The sequence below is a fragment of the Oncorhynchus tshawytscha genome, linkage group LG08, assembly GCF_018296145.1.
Source record: "Oncorhynchus tshawytscha isolate Ot180627B linkage group LG08, Otsh_v2.0, whole genome shotgun sequence".
NCBI lineage: Eukaryota > Metazoa > Chordata > Actinopteri > Salmoniformes > Salmonidae > Oncorhynchus > Oncorhynchus tshawytscha.
This window is the reverse complement of record NC_056436.1, coordinates 18,086,154-18,105,516: the sequence shown is the minus strand read 5'-3', so window position 1 is coordinate 18,105,516 and position 19,363 is coordinate 18,086,154. Positions and strand designations below refer to the sequence as shown.

The 19,363-nt window shown below is 41.7% G+C and overlaps 1 protein-coding gene across 1 annotated transcript in view; it reads left to right on the top strand.

Annotated features, from left to right (window-relative positions):
- LOC112256849 (protein transport protein Sec23A) overlaps window positions 1-19,363 on the top strand; it is a 37,385-nt gene that overhangs the window by 8,465 nt on the left and 9,557 nt on the right. Inside the window, exons 3-15 of the mRNA XM_024430391.2 lie at window positions 287-431; window positions 823-1,139; window positions 2,410-2,554; window positions 3,015-3,173; window positions 3,598-3,713; window positions 4,050-4,173; window positions 4,482-4,562; window positions 4,784-4,873; window positions 12,281-12,387; window positions 13,659-13,812; window positions 14,206-14,283; window positions 14,498-14,659; window positions 16,367-16,453. Coding sequence (XP_024286159.1) covers window positions 287-431; window positions 823-1,139; window positions 2,410-2,554; window positions 3,015-3,173; window positions 3,598-3,713; window positions 4,050-4,173; window positions 4,482-4,562; window positions 4,784-4,873; window positions 12,281-12,387; window positions 13,659-13,812; window positions 14,206-14,283; window positions 14,498-14,659; window positions 16,367-16,453 — 1,765 coding nt within the window. The remainder of the gene's footprint in view (window positions 1-286; window positions 432-822; window positions 1,140-2,409; window positions 2,555-3,014; window positions 3,174-3,597; window positions 3,714-4,049; window positions 4,174-4,481; window positions 4,563-4,783; window positions 4,874-12,280; window positions 12,388-13,658; window positions 13,813-14,205; window positions 14,284-14,497; window positions 14,660-16,366; window positions 16,454-19,363) is intronic.

The following is a 19,363-nucleotide window of genomic DNA, read 5'->3' as shown; positions in this document are numbered from 1 at the left end:
TACTGTATATATTTTTTTCAAACTCAATGTGTCATGCCACATCTTTGAATTGTAATTCAGAGCAGATTTTTAAGAGCTTTTGGAAAATGTGGTTGCATAAAAAACTGAGACATTTTACCGTAGTTCTGTTACCAAACTTTGCATCTGCACATTCTTCCAGTAAATGTGTATGTGAATTGTACATTATCTTCGTAATCCTTGTGCATAGAGTTGTATTGTTTACAACTACACTGTGTGGTAATTCTCTCTCAGATTTTTACCATAATCATTTTGTCTCTCAACCTAGCCAAGTGGATTACGGAGCCAAACTGTGGGCTTGCAACTTCTGCTATCAGAGAAATCAGTTTCCACCTACCTATGCTGGGATATCAGAGGTGAACCAGCCAGCTGAGCTGCTGCCACAGTTCTCCACCATTGAATATGTTGTCCAGGTAATGTTTCTATTTGATCGATGCTGGATTCTCGAATTGTAATACAGTATTTTTTTTCCCCAAATCAAAATATTTTGATTTATCTCAATTTGATCCGTTTTATAATAGTTTTTAACAACATTCAGATAAGATCTCATCTTTCCTACACGTATGTTATTTCATTTTCATCTAGTACATTAAAACAAGGCCTGTGATAGACCTCTCTTACATCTTGATAATGTTACTTGAAAACCATTTTGTCATTGTTTTTATTAGTCCACCTTAAAATTTGTTTGCTGTCCCCCTGGCCCCCACAGAAAATGAAACTGTCAGTCATCTGTTGGATTCTAGCATCCTTTCACTGTTTTATGCAATAGGATAGTTGACCAGGTTCTCTCTCTTTACCCCACAGAGAGGTCCCCAGATGCCTCTGGTCTTCCTGTACGTGGTGGACACCTGCATGGAGGATGAAGACCTGCAGGCTCTGAAGGAGTCCTTACAGATGTCCCTGTCGCTGCTGCCTCCTACAGCCCTGGTTGGCCTCATCACCTTCGGACGCATGATCCAGGTCCACGAACTGGGCTGCGATGGCATCTCAAAGAGCTACGTCTTCAGGGGAACTAAAGACCTTAACGCCAAGCAGCTGCAGGAGATGCTGGGCTTGACCAAACCCACTGCTGCACAGGCAGGACGGGGACCACAAGCTCCACAGCCCCCCCTCTCCAACAGGTAAACCACACTACAGTCTACAGCCTTGTTTTGACATTGTGTACTGAACAAAAATATAAACGCACCATCTAAAGTGTTGGTCCCATGTTTCATGAGCTGAAATATAAGATCCCAGGCATTTTTCAGACCATGAAAAAGTTTTTCTCTCACATTTTTTTACATCCCTGTTAGTGAGCATTTCTCCTTTGCAAAGATAATCCATGCACCTGACGGGAGTGGCATATCAAGAAGCTGATTAAACAGCATAATCATTACACAGGTGCACCTTGTGCTGGGGAATCTAAAAGGCCACTCTAAAATGTGCAGTTATGTCAACCAACACAATGCCACAAATGTTTCATGTTTTGACAGAGCATGCAATTGGCATGCTGACTGCAGGAATGTCCACCAGAGCTGCTGCCAGATAATTTGATGTTAATATTTCTACCATAAGCCACCTCCAACGCAGTTTTAGAGAATTTGGCAGTACGTCCAATCGGCCTCAACCTCAGACCATATGTAACCACGCCAGCCCAGGGACTCCACATCCGGCTTCTTCACCTGTGGGATCGTTTGAGACCAGCTACCTGGATAGCTGATGAAACTGAGGAGTATTTCTGTCGGTAATAAAGCCCTTTTGTGGGGAAAAACTAATTCTGATTGGCTGGGCCTGGCTCCCCAGTGGGTGGGCCCATGACATCCCATGCCCACCCATGGCTGCGCCCCTGCCCAATCATGTGAAATCAATAGATTAAGGCCTAATTAATTCATTTTAACTGACTTATTTCCTTATATAAGCTCAGTAAAATCGTTGAAATTGTTACATTTTGCATTTATATTTTTGTTCAGTATAGTACCTTTTTGATTGTGGTCTGTAGATTCGTTGAATTGACTGATTTTATTGAATGTATAAGAAAAAAATACACATACAGCCACACACCAATGCCATGGCAGTACATACAGTACCTGACAAAAGTTTGGACACTCAGGGGTTTTTCTTTATTTTTACTATTTTCTACACTGTAAAATAATAGTGAAGACATCAAACCTATTAAATATGTGTCATCAAGGCAAAGGGTGGCTACTTTGAAGAATATATTTTGATTTGTTTAACACTTTTTTGGTTACTATGTGATTCCATATGTGTTATTTCATAGTTTTCTACATTGTAGAAATAAAGAGACTCTGGAATGAGTTGGTGTGTCCAAACATTTGACTGGTACTGTACATTAAAATAATTTAGCATGACACAAAATTAGACTAATCTTAGGACTTATTTTCTTTTGCCTAGATTCCTCCAGCCTGTCCAGAAGATTGACATGAACCTGACAGACCTGCTTGGAGAGCTCCAGAGGGACCCCTGGCCTGTCACTCAGGGAAAAAGGCCCCTCCGCTCGTTAGGGTCGGCCATGTCCATCGCTGTTGGCTTGCTGGAGGTTAGACCTAGACAGAAATATAAACTGCCTCAGTGCAGTCCTGGGTTCAAATAGTATTTTAAATATTTAAAATACTTTGGTTTGATACATTTTTCCTGACCTAACGGCACCAATAAAATAGTTATCTGGCATCTCAGGCAAACTGAAGCAATTGTTTTCAAAGTGTTTGAAAGATTTTAAATAATATTAAAACCCAGGTCTGTTCATATTTGTCATTGGAATGTAATAGTACATATTTCAATGACACCATTTTCAATATTACCATTTTAGTCTAATCAGCCCCCGCACACTACTTCAAATTCATATTTCCCTGTATGAAGTAGGATTTGTAAGATGTATAAACCTATTATGCCGTGGGAATTGACCAGGATTACTAGCTTTAGTCTGTGTTTGGTTGCATTGTTTACTCCGCTTCATAGAAATGTTTTGTAATAAAATGTCCCTTTTTTCCACCATCCAGTGCACCTTCCCGAACACTGGGGCACGCATCATGACCTTCATCGGTGGACCAGCAACTCAGGGTCCAGGCATGGTGGTAGGAGATGAGCTAAAGACCCCTATTCGCTCCTGGCACGACATTGAGAAGGACAACGCCAAGTTCATGAAAAAGGGGACCAAAGTAAGTTTTGGCTCAACCTTTGACGGTTCACTTTTCCTGTTATTTAGACCTTTTTTCAGGTCCGTTGCCACTGTCTGTGAATGATGAAGTTGTGTGTTACACCACATTAAAGTGAGACAATCAGTTAAATGGCTAGATGTGTTTTAGCATAACAAGTTAAACGGGTATTACCGTTTTCTGTATATTATGGTATTTTTCTGCCATGGAAATCCTTGGGCGGGCCTCGTAAGTGTTTTTTCATAATATTTGAGAACTAACAATCACCATAAAAGTTGGACAGTTAGGTAGAATAGAAAATTCCCCAAACAATGAATTTATCAGTTGTGGCAGATCAGGGGGATCCAGATCCAGAAAACATCCTGATATTGGATCCTCTTTTTATCCTGTATGAAGTTGGGGTAAAACCCTTTTCCTTCATTTTCAGCATTACGAGGCATTGGCGAGCCGTGCCTCCATCAACGGTCACATCATAGACATCTATGCCTGTGCTCTGGACCAGACCGGACTTCTGGAGATGAAGTGTTGTTCCAATCACACCGGGTGAGGACACTCTGTCTGGTGAACACACAGGCTCAGTCCAAAATGGCTCCCTATATAGTTCACTACTTTTGACCAGGACTTACAAGGCCCTGTCAAAAGTAGTGCACTATATAGGGAATATAGTGCCATTTGATACGCTGAACACACACAAATATGTCAATAACACTGTCTCCTCCCATAGTAAGAGGAGAGTTTGTCCTCTGTTCTTCTTCTCCAATGCTCTCGTCTGATGCTTTGAGGAAGAGAAGGAGGCGAGGAGAGAGGAGGCGGCGAAGAGAGACTTCTGAGATTCACCCTATGTATAGTTGAACTCCTATGTGTATATCTGTTTTGCAGAGGCTACATGGTGATGGCAGACTCTTTCAACACCTCACTATTCAAACAAACCTTCCAGAGGGTCTTTACCAAAGATGTGGCTGGAGCCTTCAAGATGGCTTTCGCTGGCACTCTGGAGATAAAGGTAGAGCCATTGCACAGACTGGCGGTGTCTGAAATGGTACCGTTTTACCTAATATAGTGTACTAGTAGTGCACTTTTAAGGAATAGGGTGTCATTTTAGAACACAGCCACTGTTCCAATATCTACGCATACCCAATACATTGCTTCTATGTAGTGTGGATATTGGAACAGAGGGACATGCTCTCTTGGATAGTTGATTCTATCCATAAAACTCTATGGGAAATATAGATTTCTTGACTTTGTATTTTACCAAATAGAATTGTGCGCAAACTGCTAATATCTTCTAATATCATCTGTCCTTCATTTCAGACATCTCGAGAGATCAAGATTTCAGGAGCCATCGGGCCATGTGTGTCATTAAATGCCAAAGGGCCGTGTGTGTCTGAAAATGTGAGTCCATGTCAAATACATAGAACAGTGAATACTCTACATCATCGATCAGCTGATATGTACTTTTGACCGGTCAACACTTTTGTAACTGTAGTTGTTAATCCAGTATATTGTGTGTCCTGAATCTTTGCCGAAGGAGATGTATCAACGTTGCTCTGTTTCTGATCCCTTCTAGAACAATGTCGTTCTGATACTGATCCCTTCTGTTTGTTTCCTTAAAGGAAATTGGAACAGGGGGCACATCTCAATGGAAGATATGTGGTCTTGACCATAACACCACTCTGGCACTGTACTTTGAAGTGGTCAATCAGGTATGCCTTCATATTACACACTCTGGATTGTGATCACTAAGCTACTTTTGGCAATAACTGCCATATTTTGTGTAATGTTACCATATTTTGTGTGAAAAGCTTTTTATTGGCAAGGTTTCTGAGTAGTCGTTTTTATATCACAGTAATTAGGAGATTAGGTGATCCACAGAGCAATGTTCCACTTGTGCCAAAGACTCAGTGAATTTGATTGCACCACCATAGAGGGTACTAGCTGTTCCATAATGATCTCTTCCACTGCTGTACTGGGCTGGTCAGAGGTACTGGATAGAGGTGCAACAGCATCACTATGCCACCAGATGGTGTGCTCATATATTAAACCACTATGGCCTCTTTATGAAACATACAGTAGTATAAGATGGATCTATAAATGTAATTGAGATGATCACATTCATTTTAATCCAATACATCCAGTTATGATAAACAGAAAGATTACATTTCAATGATTTTAGATAGGCAGTGTTGCCATAGGTATATTTATTGAGGAAGAACACATTTGGACAGACAGTAATGTCTGTATATGTACGGTTTAGTACAGTTTGCAATCTAGTTCAAACATTGTAGTTCAACATTGTAGTTCAAACAGACAATGGTCCAATGTCCCTGATTGACTGTACAATGTGCATTTTAAGCTAACCTTTTTAGTTAGAAACAGAACAAATAAGATCGCTGGTATGGCGGTCTTCGTGTATAGATCCACTTAAGACACAAGTGTCACAATCCCATTGGTCATACTAGAGACTGTCTGTCTGTTGCATCCTGTCACCACAATGATCCTTCTCTGGTGTTTAGTCCCAACCTGTATTGTATTTCATTTCATTCATTCATTTTGTTCACTCAGTAACAATTGCCACTTTTTTTTCAGGGAGTCCTGGGATTCATAAAATTAAGTCTGTAGTTGGTCTGTATTTTAGTCTGTAGTCAGGCTATTTTCCAGATGGCTCCACAGTGACAGAGTCTTGGCCTAGTGTAGTGTCCATAGTGTCTTTACCATCCTCCATAGTCACCTCTGACATGGATTTGGCCTCTGGTGACCCTGTTTTGGAGTTTGCTTCTGACAAGAGTGATGGGTTGGAGATGTTGTGATGGTGGTGATCTTGGCTCACTATCTCAAGTTGGATGGCGGTGCTCTGTGGGCAGGAGTTCTTCAGATGGCGCTGGAACAACCGTCGTATTTTATTCAGGCTTTTCCGCAGAGCCGCTCTGTAGCGCCTGCGAGGGAGAGTGAGTGAGTGAGTGAGATTGAATTTAGAGAGAGAGGGGTAGAGAAAATAACCAACAATGCAGTGTAGCCAGCCGCTCGGCCTCATCGGCTCTACAGCTCTGCTCCAACACTGAGAAGCTCATTTCATAATCTCAAGCGCTCAGCTTTTCCCCCTCATAACAGTCGTCATTTAGAAATGTTCTGGAGCTAGCTTCTCAATTCCATCAGGAGTTGTTTCAATTGGCTATTGAGGGGCCTTCAAGCCTCGTTCTTTATATTTGTTGAATGAGAGAGAGAACTACTCACTATATTATTGAAGGACTGTTTGGGATATTGATTTTAAGTGTTGTTGGAAAAAATCCTAGAGTTACATATTATTATTTTGGATGATTTTATCTCAATATTTTGACTCCCAAGTATCGATTTGTAGAAATATTATATATTATACAGTGCCATGAAAAAGTATTTGTCCCCCTTCTAATTCACTTTACTTTTGTGTATTTTTGATACTGAATGTTATCAGATCTTCAACCAAAACCTAATATTAGATCAAGGGAACCTGAGTGAACAAATAACAAAATTCCAATTCCATATTTCATAAACAAAGTTGTGCAACACCCAATGCCCCTGTGTGAAAAAGTAATTGCCCCCTTACTCTCAATAACTGGTTGTGCCACCTTTAGCTGCAATGACTCCAACCAACCTAACGCTTTCTGTAGTTGTTGATCAGTCTCTCACAATGCTGTGGAGGAATTTTGACCCACTCTTTCATGCAGGACTGCTGTAACTCAGTGACATTTGTGGGTTTTCAAGCATGAACTACCCTTTTCAAGTCCTGCCGCTACATCCCAATTGGGATTAGGTCTAGACTTTGACTAGGCCATTCCAAAACTTCAAATGTGTTGCTTTTTAGCTATTTTCATGTAGTCTTGATTGTTTGTTTTGGATCATTGTTTTGCTGCATGACCCAGCTGCACTTTAACTTCAGCTCAATTATATGATACAAAGCAGAATTCATGGTTCCTTCTATTAAAGCAAGTCGTACAGGTCCTGAGGCAGCAAAGCATCCCCAAACCATCACCATTCTTGACCGTTGATATGAGGCTCTTACTGTGAAATGCAGTGTTTGGTTTTTGCCAGGCATAATGGGACCCATGTCATCCAATGTATGCCAGTTAGGCTCTACACCTGTTGTAAAGCGGATTAATGTGCTTAATTTCAAGAAGTTATTAGGCCACTTTAGTTGTGATTACAAACCTTATCAAACAATAAGGCCTATGGGCTGGGCTAGATGAGGTGTGCGACTTTTTGAAAAAGTCCTACAAACTTGTAAAGTCGGGGTGATCTAAAATGAATGGATACATACGCAGAAATAAGATGTAACTTTTTGAAAAAGTTGCAAAAAAAGGCATGCGCTGGTTCTTGATTTACTGCACACTATGGGCATCATTCACGTGATAATAAATACATAATTCACAAGTGATAGTATTGTCATCCATCAGACTATTCTTAATGTAGTCTTGACTTTACATATAGGCCTACTAAATAATATACAGTGCCTTCAGAAAGTCTTCAGACCTCTTGACTTTTTCCACATTTTGTTACGTTACAGCCTTATTCTAAAATGTATTAAATCGTTTTTTCCCCTCATCAATCTACACACAATACCCCATAATGACAGCAAAAACATGTTTTTAGAAATGTTAGCTAATTTATTACTTATAAAAACTGATATCACATTTACATAAGTAGACCCTTTACTCAGTACTTTGTTGAAGCACCTTTGGCAGCGATTACGGCCTGGAGTCTTCTTGGGTATGACGCTACAAGCTTGGCACCTGTATTTGGGGAGTTTCTCACATTATTCTCTGCAGATCGTCTCAAGTGCTGTCAGGTTGAATGGGGAGCTTTGCTGCACAGCTATTTTCCATTGTGTTCTTGGGGACCTTCAATGCTGCAGAAATGTTTTGGTACCCTTCCCAAGATCTGTGCCTCGACACAATCCTGTCTCTGAGCTCTACGGACAAGTCCTTCGACCTCATAGCTTGGTTTTTGCTCTGACATGCACGGTCAATTGTGTGACCTTATATAGACAGGCTGTGCCTACAAGCTTGGCACCTATATTTGGGGAGTTTCTCACATTATTCTCTGCAGATCCTCTCAAGTGCTGTTAGGTTGAATGGGGAGCTTTGCTGCACAGCTATTTTCAGGTCTCTCCAAAGATGTTCAATCGGGTTCAAGTCCGGATTCTGGCTGGGACACTCAAGGACATTCAGACTTATCCTGAAGCCACTTCTTCGTTGTCTTGGCTGTGTGCTTATGGTCGTTGTCCTGTTGAAAGGTGAACCTTCGCCCCAGAGCGCTCTGGATCAGGTTTTCATCAAGGATCTCTGTACTTTGCTCCGTTCATCTTTGCCTCAATCCTGACTGGTCTCCCAGTCCCTGCCGCTTAAAAACATCCACACAACATGACGCTGCCACCACCATGCTTCACCGTAAGGATGGTGCCAGGTTTCCTCCAGATGTGACGCTTGGCATTCAGGCTAAAGAGTTTTCATCAGACCAGACAATCTTGTTTCTCATGGTCTGAGAATCTTTAGGTGCCTTTTGGTAAACTCCAAGCGGGCTGTCATGTGCCTTTTACTGAGTAGTGGCTTTCGTCTGGCCAGTCTACAATAAAGGCCTGATTGGTGAAGTGCTGCAGAGATGGAAGGTTCTCTGGAAGGTTCTCCCATCTCCACAGAGGAAGTCTAGAACTCTGTCAGATTGACCATTGGGTTCTTGGTCACCTCCCTGACCAAGGCCCTTCACCCCCGATTGCTCAGTTTGGCCTGGCGGCCAGCTCTAGGAAGAGTCTTAGTGGTTCCAAACATCTTCCATTTAAGAATGACGGAGCCCATTGTGTTCTTGGGGACCTTCAATGCTGCAGAAATGTTTTGGTACCCTTCCCAAGATCTGTGCCTCGACACAATCCTGTCTCTGAGCTCTACGGACAAGTCCTTCGACCTCATAGCTTGGTTTTTGCTCTGACATGCACGGTCAATTGTGTGACCTTATATAGACAGGCTGTGCCTTTCCAAATAGTGTCCAATCAATTACATTTACCACAAGTGGACTCCAATCAAATTGTAGAAACATCTCAAGGATGTTCAATTACGAGTCTCATAGCAAAGGGGCTGAATACTTGTGTAAATAAGGTATTTCTGTTTTTAATACATTTGCAAGAATTTCTAAACCTGTTTTCGCTTTGTTATGATGGGGTATTGTGTGTAGATTACTGAGGATTTGTTTTATATAATCCATTTTTGAATAAGGTTGTAACGTAACAAAATGTGGAAAAAGTCAAGGGGTCTGAATACTTTCCGAAGGCACTGTGTTTGTGTATATATTTTAGTATTGGGAGGTGGTAACATTTGGTCCAAAGCACGGAAACACCTCCAATCAAAATCAACTTGATACCCTCCTCATTTTCATCTCCAAATCCATGGGTTTCTATTCCTCTAACCTCAGTCAATCAATGTTGAGAGGGGCTGTTTCTATGGAGATTTAAATAGAAAGACTCTTTTTTTTGGATAGTTTTGTGTGTGTGTGTGTGTGTGTGTGTGTGTTTGGAACATCAAATCACAATAAAGTCGCAGTATCGAATCGCAATACATATTGTATTGGCACCTAAATATCTTGATAGTGTTGTGAGGTCCCAGCCCTATTGCTTATCCCTTACGTCTGAATCAAGATCACTTCTCAATTCCCTCTGATTTTGGTTTCATGTGGCCATTGATGGACCACAAGGATATTGAGTGGCTTTATATTGAGGTATAAGATTGAGCCTTATTCTTCCTGAGACAGCATTGAAATGACTTTATATTGTCTGAGTGACTGTTTGGGGCTAGTTGAAAGGGGATACCTAGTCAGTTGGACAACTGAATGCATTCAATTGAAATGTTTCTTCCGCATTTAACCCAACCCCTCTGAATCAGAGAGGTGCAAGGGGCTGCCTCAGTCGACGTCCATGTTATCGGCGCCCAGCGAGCAGTTGTTGGCTATTGCTTACGTCTGCGTCATGGAGTTGATCCATGGGTTGAGAGCGGAGGTGAGGAGGATGAGCCAGGTAGCCACGGCTGAGGCTGCTGCTGGCGGGTCATGGCCACTGAACGTCTCATAGAAACAGGTGGTGATGTAAGGCAGCCAGCACACTAGCAGGCACACTTACAAGGGAGAGAATTAAGACAGGAGATTATCAGAGTAATTACGTTAGAAAAGTATATTTATGGAGAAATGCAGACAGGCAGTTATTTGATTAATTACGGGAATGTTACAAGAATTCTATTTGGTATATTTATGGAAACTCGCAAATATATAACAATGAGCCTTATTGTGATTGTAGCACATTAATATTAACAAATTCAAGAAGACTGAATTTCACCGTCTATAAATGTAGCCAACAGAAAAATGTGAATAACAGCCACTGATGGACCTTGACATTTTGTTCCTTACATAAAAGGCTTTTATTATGTGTCTGTGCTCAGTGCTCAGAGTACATCAAAGGGTCATAATCAAAGGCTTATGCCTGACTTTGTTTGAAATAAATGGCATCAACAAATCAATAGCTTCACTGTACTATTCACAAGGATAAGCACCAATGAGACTCACCCACAGTTGCCACCATCACTAAGGAGCTCCTGAAGTAGTTATTAGCAGGGACATAAAAACAGTGCTGCTCATTGCAAACAAATGTCCCTCGCCGCACCTGTTTCCTCACAATATACACAATGTACGCATACATGGAGCACATGATGAGTATGGGTGCTATGATCCCGACCACGATGAAGAGCAGACTGAAGCCCCTGTAGTCTGGCTGGAAGCTGGGGGCACACAGGAACCTGGTGCTGCTGTAGCTGTAGTGGCCGAAGCCCAGGAGTGGCAAGGCTGCGTTGATCAGGCCGTAGAGCCACACCAGGACCAGCACCACCCTGGTCCTCCTGGACGTGCAGATGGTGCTGTAGCTCAGGGCGAAACAGATCTCTGTAAACTTGTCAATCGTGGCCCAGGTCAGGGAGTGGATGGATGCCAGCTGAAGAAGCAGGTAGAGGAAGGCGCTGCCCTGGCAGAGGGGCCCGTCGCTGGGGTAGCCCTGTGTTCTGAACAGGCTGTTGTGGACTCCGAAGGGAATGATGGAGAGACCCAGGGCGAGGTCACTCAGGCAGAAGCTCAGGGTCAGGGCCCAGGTTTCGGTGCGGAGCTCCTTGTTAAGAAGAACCACCAGTAATAAAACCACATTACCACACACAGAGAACAGACTGGAGACCACCATCAGAGCTGCATAGACCTGGGCCACCGGCATCCTCACGGCCTCCCTGGGTTGGCTGGCTGCTAACTCTCCTCTCGCCTGGTTCAGTCCATGAGCACTGACTGGCTGACTTGACTGACTTGCCTGGCTGACTGACTGGTGGACAGAGTCTGACGTGTAAAGTCACGTTATCCTGTGTGTGTCGATCCTCTGGGGCTCCAGGGAACCGGTTGCTGTTGTGATGTGTCAGTCTCCTGCTGTTCTCTGGGAGGGTATGGTCCTCTCCAAGTCATCAAGCTATCCTCCTATTCTCTGGCCTGTGGAGTTCAGTACAAGGGCTTAGCTTGTTTCTTACTATACACTATCTATTAGAGTGTGGAAGGGAAAGAAAAACAGACCAGAACAACTTACTTTCAAGCACTAGATTTTTGAGGAGTGAGAGAGGGAGAGAGATGCTCTCTGTGTAAACAAAAGCTTGAGATCCAATATCCTCTCCTCCACTCTAATGGCTGCAGCACAGTTAATGAGCCATTTGGCTCTGGAGTGTTTTGGGGGTTATTGGTAAGGAGCTTGCCTCTAATTCGATCAAAGCTCCCAATCATGAATTATTAATGAATTATTATGAATTATTAAGCCCCCTCATATCACCCAATTATTTCAGTTGTTCTGAAAGTTGTCCAGAAGGCAGTAGAAGTTATGTGTGTTTGTACAGGGAAAACCATTTGAATAAAACTCACAGGCACCACCCACTTATATTAGCCTAGTTAGATGGGTAATTTACATTTATCATATCTTGGCGTTGTTTTATAACATGTGCATGTGTACATTCATAATCAGATAACTTGTTCTCAATTGTTTTCTAATGATCCTACCAACCGTTCTTGTCTCCTCTACACAGCATAATGCACCTATACCCCAGGGGGGCCGAGGCGCGGTCCAGTACGTCACCCAGTACCAACACTCCAGTGGCCAGAAACGCATCCGAGTCACCACCACGGCCAGAAAGTAAATACGCACACACACATGCGCGCACACACACACACACACACAGATTGCGTATTTAACTCACTTCAAAACATAAAACTTATAAAAACACACAAACATATGAATCTGGATTTGATTCTTCATTCACATCTTCTTTTCAAAGTAACTACAGACTTGGAGGTTTATCTACCACTTTTTATTCCACTATGGAACTGCATCTGCAAATGCATCTTGTTTCCATAGCAACGCGGTAGGGAAAGAGGGCAAAGTGTGTTTGTTGTCTTGTGATCAGAGGAGATTATCTTGGTTGTTACTGTTAAATGTGTATTTATGTAGATACTAACTGAGCTGTGATGTAACTCTCAGTATTGTGTTTGATCAATGTTGACGTTCATGTTAGTTATTGTATTTTATTGTATTTTACCTTATGAGATCTGTGTTTATACAATGCTCAACATGTGACAGGGCAGTGGCAAGTGGAAATTTGTATAGATAAGCAGAGTCCCAGACTGTTTTTAAAACATCAGTTCAATTTACTTGGGGTGGACTTACTCATTTAAATGGCTTATTATGCTTAAAGGCTTTTCAATGTCAAAGCAACCTGAACAAAACATCTGACATCATATCCCTTATTATTTTATTTTTATTATATTTGTTTTACCTCCTTTTTCTCCCCAATTTCATGGTATCCAATTGTTAGTAGTTACTGTCTTGTCTCATCGCTACAACTCCCGTACGGGCTTGGGAGAGACAAAGGTCGAGAGCCATGTGTCCTCCGATACACAACCCAACCAAGCCGCACTGCTTCTTAACACAGCGCGCATCCAACCCGGAAGCCATCCGCACCATTGTGTCGGAGGAAACACCATACACCTAGGGATCTGGTCAGTGCGCACTGCACCCGGCCCGCCACGGGAGTCGCTAGTGCGCAATGAGACAAGGATATCCCTACCGGCCTAACCCGGACGATGCTAGGCCAATTGTGCGTCGCCCCATGGACCTCCCGGTCACGGCCACCTGCGACAGAGCCTGGGCTCAAACCCAGAGTCACTGGTGGCACAGCTAGCACTGCGATGCAATGCCTTAGACCACTGTGCCACCCGGGAGGCCTTCATATCCCTTATTTAACTCATGTAACCATACTAACTATAGTAGAGATTCGTGTTGGTAGTATCACTTGCCTTATAAAGGAGAACCTTACAACTGAAATAAACAAACATGTTTACGTCAAATGATATGCAATGCTTATGTAGGTTGTTTCTCTCTCCTCTCTCTGTCTCTGCCTCTCTCAGCTGGGCAGATGCAGGGACCCAGATCCAGAGCATTGCAGCATCATTTGACCAGGAGGCCTCAGCCATCCTGATGGCCAGACTGGCTGTGTATCGCGCTGAGACGGAGGAGGGTCCCGACGTGCTACGCTGGCTGGATAGACAGCTCATCCGACTGGTAAGACAGTATTCTCACTACTATTCCTAGTGTCTGCATCCCAAATGGCACCCCATTCCCTTTATAGTGCACCACTTTTGGCCAGAGCCTTATAGGTAAGACAGAGCAACGCATGACATGGAAGATTGGCAGGGGTCAAGGCAGAGGGCTGCTTTATTTTCCCCTCCACAGAGCCTTCATAAATGGACCAGGTTTTTAAAAAATGGAGATGTTGAAATATAACAATATCATTATTTCCTACTGCTAACCAGTGAAAGTAGCTATTTCCAGGCTATCAGGCATGCTCAAGTAGTGTGATGAAGTGTGAAGTCGCATTTTATTTTTAAGTGTAGACTCCGGAAGGACTTTCTGGTAGGTCTCCTGTTTCATTGCCTTTTTCTCTCTCCTTTCCAGTGTCAGAAGTTTGGAGATTATCATAAGGATGATCCCAACTCCTTCCGCTTCTCAGAAACCTTTTCTCTCTATCCCCAGGTAAGTGATCATGTGCTGAATGACTGATTGGCTCTTTAGTAGAACAACACAGTTATAGCTAGTACACAGATGTGTTATAAATAGCTTAACGGTAAAAATATATTTTTTAAAGTAATGTTTCAGTCTTTGTATAAAAATGATTTTAAAATGCACATTATAGCTTTGGCAGCATGATGGAATGCATTTTAAAACCTGCTTCTCCTGTGTCCCTCAGTTTATGTTCCATCTGAGAAGGTCTCCCTTTCTGCAAGTGTTCAACAACAGTCCAGATGAGAGCTCGTACTACAGACACCAGTTCATGCGTCAGGACCTGACCCAGTCTCTCATCATGATACAACCCATTCTCTATGCCTACTCCTTCAACGGGCCCCCAGAGGTAAGACCGACACACACAGACACAGACATGCACAAGCAGACACACACACAGACACTCACACACTTATTTTTCCATTGAAAAAATGTGCTTTACTTCTTCTTTCTAAACGTAAATCATGGATGCCTTATGAAGACCTAAATCTCTCTGACTCTCCCACCTCCCTCCCACTCACATTCTGCAAGCCTAGCTGTGTTGCTCAGGTCAACAGAGAGAGAGTGCACAAATACCCCGGTCCTTTTATAACAGATTACCTTGTTGTTAATTAGTGTAGTGTGTGTGAGTACAGTAATGTGTTCCAGACAAGCGTTTTTTTCAGTGCAGATATCAACAGTGTGATTTTTAACACCTTACAGACAGACAGCGTAGTACACACCTCTCTGAAAAGGGTAAGTTATTTAACAGTGGTTGCGTCACAAATGGCTCCTTAATCCCTAGATAGTGCACTACGGGGTTCTAGTCAAAAATAGTGCACTATGTTGAAAATGGGGTGCCATTTGGGACTTACATGCTGACCAAACTGGGTGCGTGAACCTGCCTGCGCCTGTTGATTTTGTACCCTCACACCAGACACAATCACAACACGCAGGTTGAAATAACAAAAACTCTGAACCAATCTTAATTTGTGGACAGGTCAAAAAGCATTAAACATGTATGGCAATTTAGCTAGCTAGCTTACTGTTGCTAGCTAATTTATCCTGGGATATAAACATTGGTTGTTATTTTACCTGAAATGCACAAGGTCCTCTACTGCACAAGGTCCTCGACAATTAATCCACACATAAAAGGGTAAACCAAATTCCTTTCTCGTCATCTCTCCTCCTTCCTCTGGCATCTTTTTTACTTCTTTGGACTTTATATGGCGGTTGGCAACCAACTTTACGGTGCATTACTACAACCGACTGGAGTGTGAATGTCAGTTAATCTTTCAATCACTCACGTGGGTATATGCTCCTAAAACCCAATGAGGAGATGGGAGAGGCCAGACTTGCAGCGCGTTGAGCGTCACAAATAGAACCTATTTCTATTTTAGAGCCTGGCCAAGCAGATGCTCACTGAGGCGCGCAGGCAGTGTGGGTGCAATGATTGAATAACATGTATGTGTGAATTTATTTTGCAACGCGAGCGGTGTGGTCAGCATGTTAGTCTTAGTCATTTAACCGTGAAACTCTTCTGGCACTTCAGGTGTTCCTTTTTTTTTTTTTAGATTAGCAGAGACCTAGGCTACCTTTCAAATGACACCCTATTTTTATTTTTATTTTATTTCACCTTTATTTAACCAGGTAGGCTAGTTGAGAACAAGTTCTCATTTGCAACTGTGACCTGGCCAAGATAAAGCATAGCAGTGTGAACAGACAACACAGAGTTACACATGGCGTAAGCAATTAACAAGTCAATAACACAGTAGGGGAAAAAAGGGGAGTCTATATACATTGTGTGCAAAAGGCATGAGGAGGTAGGCGAATAATTACAATTTTGCAGATTAATAACACTGGAGTGATAAATGGATTAACCCCCCCATACCTCAACCAACCTGGTTTAGTCATTAAACAGTATTATTGATTGGAGCTGCATTAGAAGGATGACATTTCATTTAGAGGGCAGTGGTTTAAGATGGTGTCATGTTTCTCTCCTCCTAGCCTTAGTTCAGTATCCTGCTATTAGTATTGTTTACATGTGGTTTAAATGTAGAACTTTTCATTCTCCTAGCCTGTGTTGCTGGACAGTAGCAGTATCCTTCCTGATCGCATCCTTCTCATGGACACCTTCTTCCAGATCCTCATCTACCATGGCGAGGTATGTTCATCAGTCATCCAATCATAATCAACATATATATTAACAGACTACATCAAATATGATATCTGTTTGGCTTCTTGCGGTCAATTTGCAGTCTACAAGTTATTTTGTATTATGTTCCAGCCCCTCACCATCCACTCAAGAAAAAATCGTCACGCGGCTGTATCAAGTTGATGATCCCTGTTCTATCGTACACTAGACTGATTTCATTTCAGGTTGCAGCCAGATGCTATTGTCCTTATTTGACATTTGTGAATAGATGAGGGAGCAGTGGGGACTGTAATGCCAGTGTTGCAGTAGTGCAGGGATCATCAACTAGATTCAGCCACAGTGGATTGTCAGGGTGCCCGAATATAATTACACATAATTTGTAGACTGCAAATTTGACTGCAATATTTGACTAAAACATAATAATTTCAAGCCTTGCTTACATTTGTATATCTCTCTATTATGCATCAGCATACTTTGGGACAGATTTCCACAATTAAAAATCACTTGATTTGCTGGTGTTTTTACAGTCTTTTAGGCCCCCCCCCAATAAAAAAAATATATGTATATATACAGTACCGGTCAAAAGTTTGGACACACCTACCCATTCAAGTTTTTTTCTTTATTTTTACTATTTTCTACATTATAGAATAAGAGTAAAGACATCAAAACTATGAAATAACACATATGAAATCATGTAGTAACCAAAAAAGTTTTTTAAACAAATCAAAATATATTTGAGATTCTTCACAGTAGCCACCCTTTACCATGATGACAGCTTTGTACACTCTTGGCATTCTCTCAACCAGCTTCATGAGGAATGCTTTTCCAAAGGTCTTGGAGTTCCCACATATGCTGATCACTTGTTCGCTGCTTTTCTGTCACTCTGCGGTTAAATTCATCCCAAACCATGTCAATTGGGTTGAAGTCAGGGGATTGTGGAGGCCAGGTCATCTGATGCAGCACTCCATTACTCTCCTTCTTGGTCAACTAGCCCTTGCACAGCCTGGAGATGTGTTGGGTCATTGACCTGTTGAAAAACATATGTAAATGTTTGGAATATGGGATATGTGGGACGGTAGCGTCCTACCTCGCCAACAGCCAGTGAAATTGCAGGGTGCCAAATTCAAAACAACAGAAGTCCCATAATTAAAATTCCTCAAACATACAAGTATTTTACACCATTTTAAAGATAAACTTGTTGTAATCCAACCACAGTGTCCGATTTCAAATAGGCTTTACAGCGAAAGCACACCAAACGATTATGGTATGTCAGCACCTAGTCACAGAAAACCATACAGCCATTTTCCAGCCAAGGAGAGGGCTCACAAAAATCTGAAATAGTGATTAAATTAATCACTAACCTTTGATGATCTTCATCAGGTGACACTCATGGGACTTCATGTTACACAATACATGTATGTTTTGGTCGATAAAGTTCATATTTATATAAAAAAATCTCACTTTACATTGGCGCATTATGTTCAGTAGTTCCAAAACATCTGGAGATTTTGCAGAGAGCCACATCAATTTACAGAAATACTCATAATAAACATTGATAAAAGATACAACTGTTATGCATGGAATTTTAGATCCACTTCTCCTTAATGCAACCGCTGTGTCAGATTTAAAAGAAACTTTACGGAAAAAGCACACCATGCAATAATCTGAGTACAGCGCTCAGACACAAAAACAAGCCATACAGATACCCGCCATGTTGTGGAGTCAACAGAAGTCAGAAATAGCATTATAAATATTCACTTACCTTTGATGATCTTCATCAGAATGCACTCCCAGGAATCCCAGTTCCACAATAAATGTTTGTTTTGTTCGATAAAGTCCATAATTTATGTCCAAATACCTCCTTTTTGTTCACGCGTTTAGCCCACTAATACAAATTCATGAGGCGTGAGTACTAGGTCCAGACGAAAAGTCAAAAAGTTCCGTTACAGTTCGTAGAAACATGTCAAACGAAGTATAGAATCAATCTTTAGGATGTTTTTAACATAAATCTTCAATAATGTTCCAACCGGAGAATTCCTTTGTCTTTAGAAATGAAAAGGAAAGCAGCTAACTCTCACGGCAGCGCGCGAGACTGAGCTCATGGCACTCTGCCAGACACCTGGTTGAAACAGCTCTCATTCCCTCCTCCTTCATAGTAGAAGCCTCAAACAAGGTTCTAAAGACTGTTGACATCTAGTGGAAGCCTTAGGAAGTGCAATATGACCCCATAGACACTATATTCAATAGGCAATTACTTGAAAAACTACAAATCTCAGATTTCCCACTTCCCGGTTGGATTTTTTCTCAGGTTCTTGCATTCCATGTGAGTTCTGTTATACTCACAGACATCATTCAAACAGTTTTAGAAACTTCAGTGTTTTCTAACCAAATCTACTAATTATATGCATATTCTAGCTTATAGGCCTGAGTAGCAGGCAGTTTACTCTGGGCACCTATTTATCCAAGCTACTCAATACTGCCCCCCCAGTCCCAAAGAAGTTAATGTGTACATTAGGGGAATTATAATCTCATTCTCTGCACAAATTCAATCTGATTTAAAACATTTAAATATAAGAAAAATACATTACTATTTTAGAAAAAGCCCATAAAAATATCTTGAACTTAAGCAGGAATATGATCTTTTACTTTGAAGAGAGCCAACAACTACAGGTGAAACTCAAATAAAGTATACTACTTAATGGGAAATAAACCTGGTAAACATCTCGCAGCCCTCACAAACGGATACATGCCAATCCAGTTATAATTTAAAAAGATAAAGATACAAATGTTAATTAGAAACAACATAATTCAAAGCTTCAATGAAAATCTATATAAATCGGAATTAAACTAAAATTGGACTGATCCTACACCCTTCTTAAGGCGTCTGCATGCTTCCCAGCCAAAAGAGGTTGGGAAGAG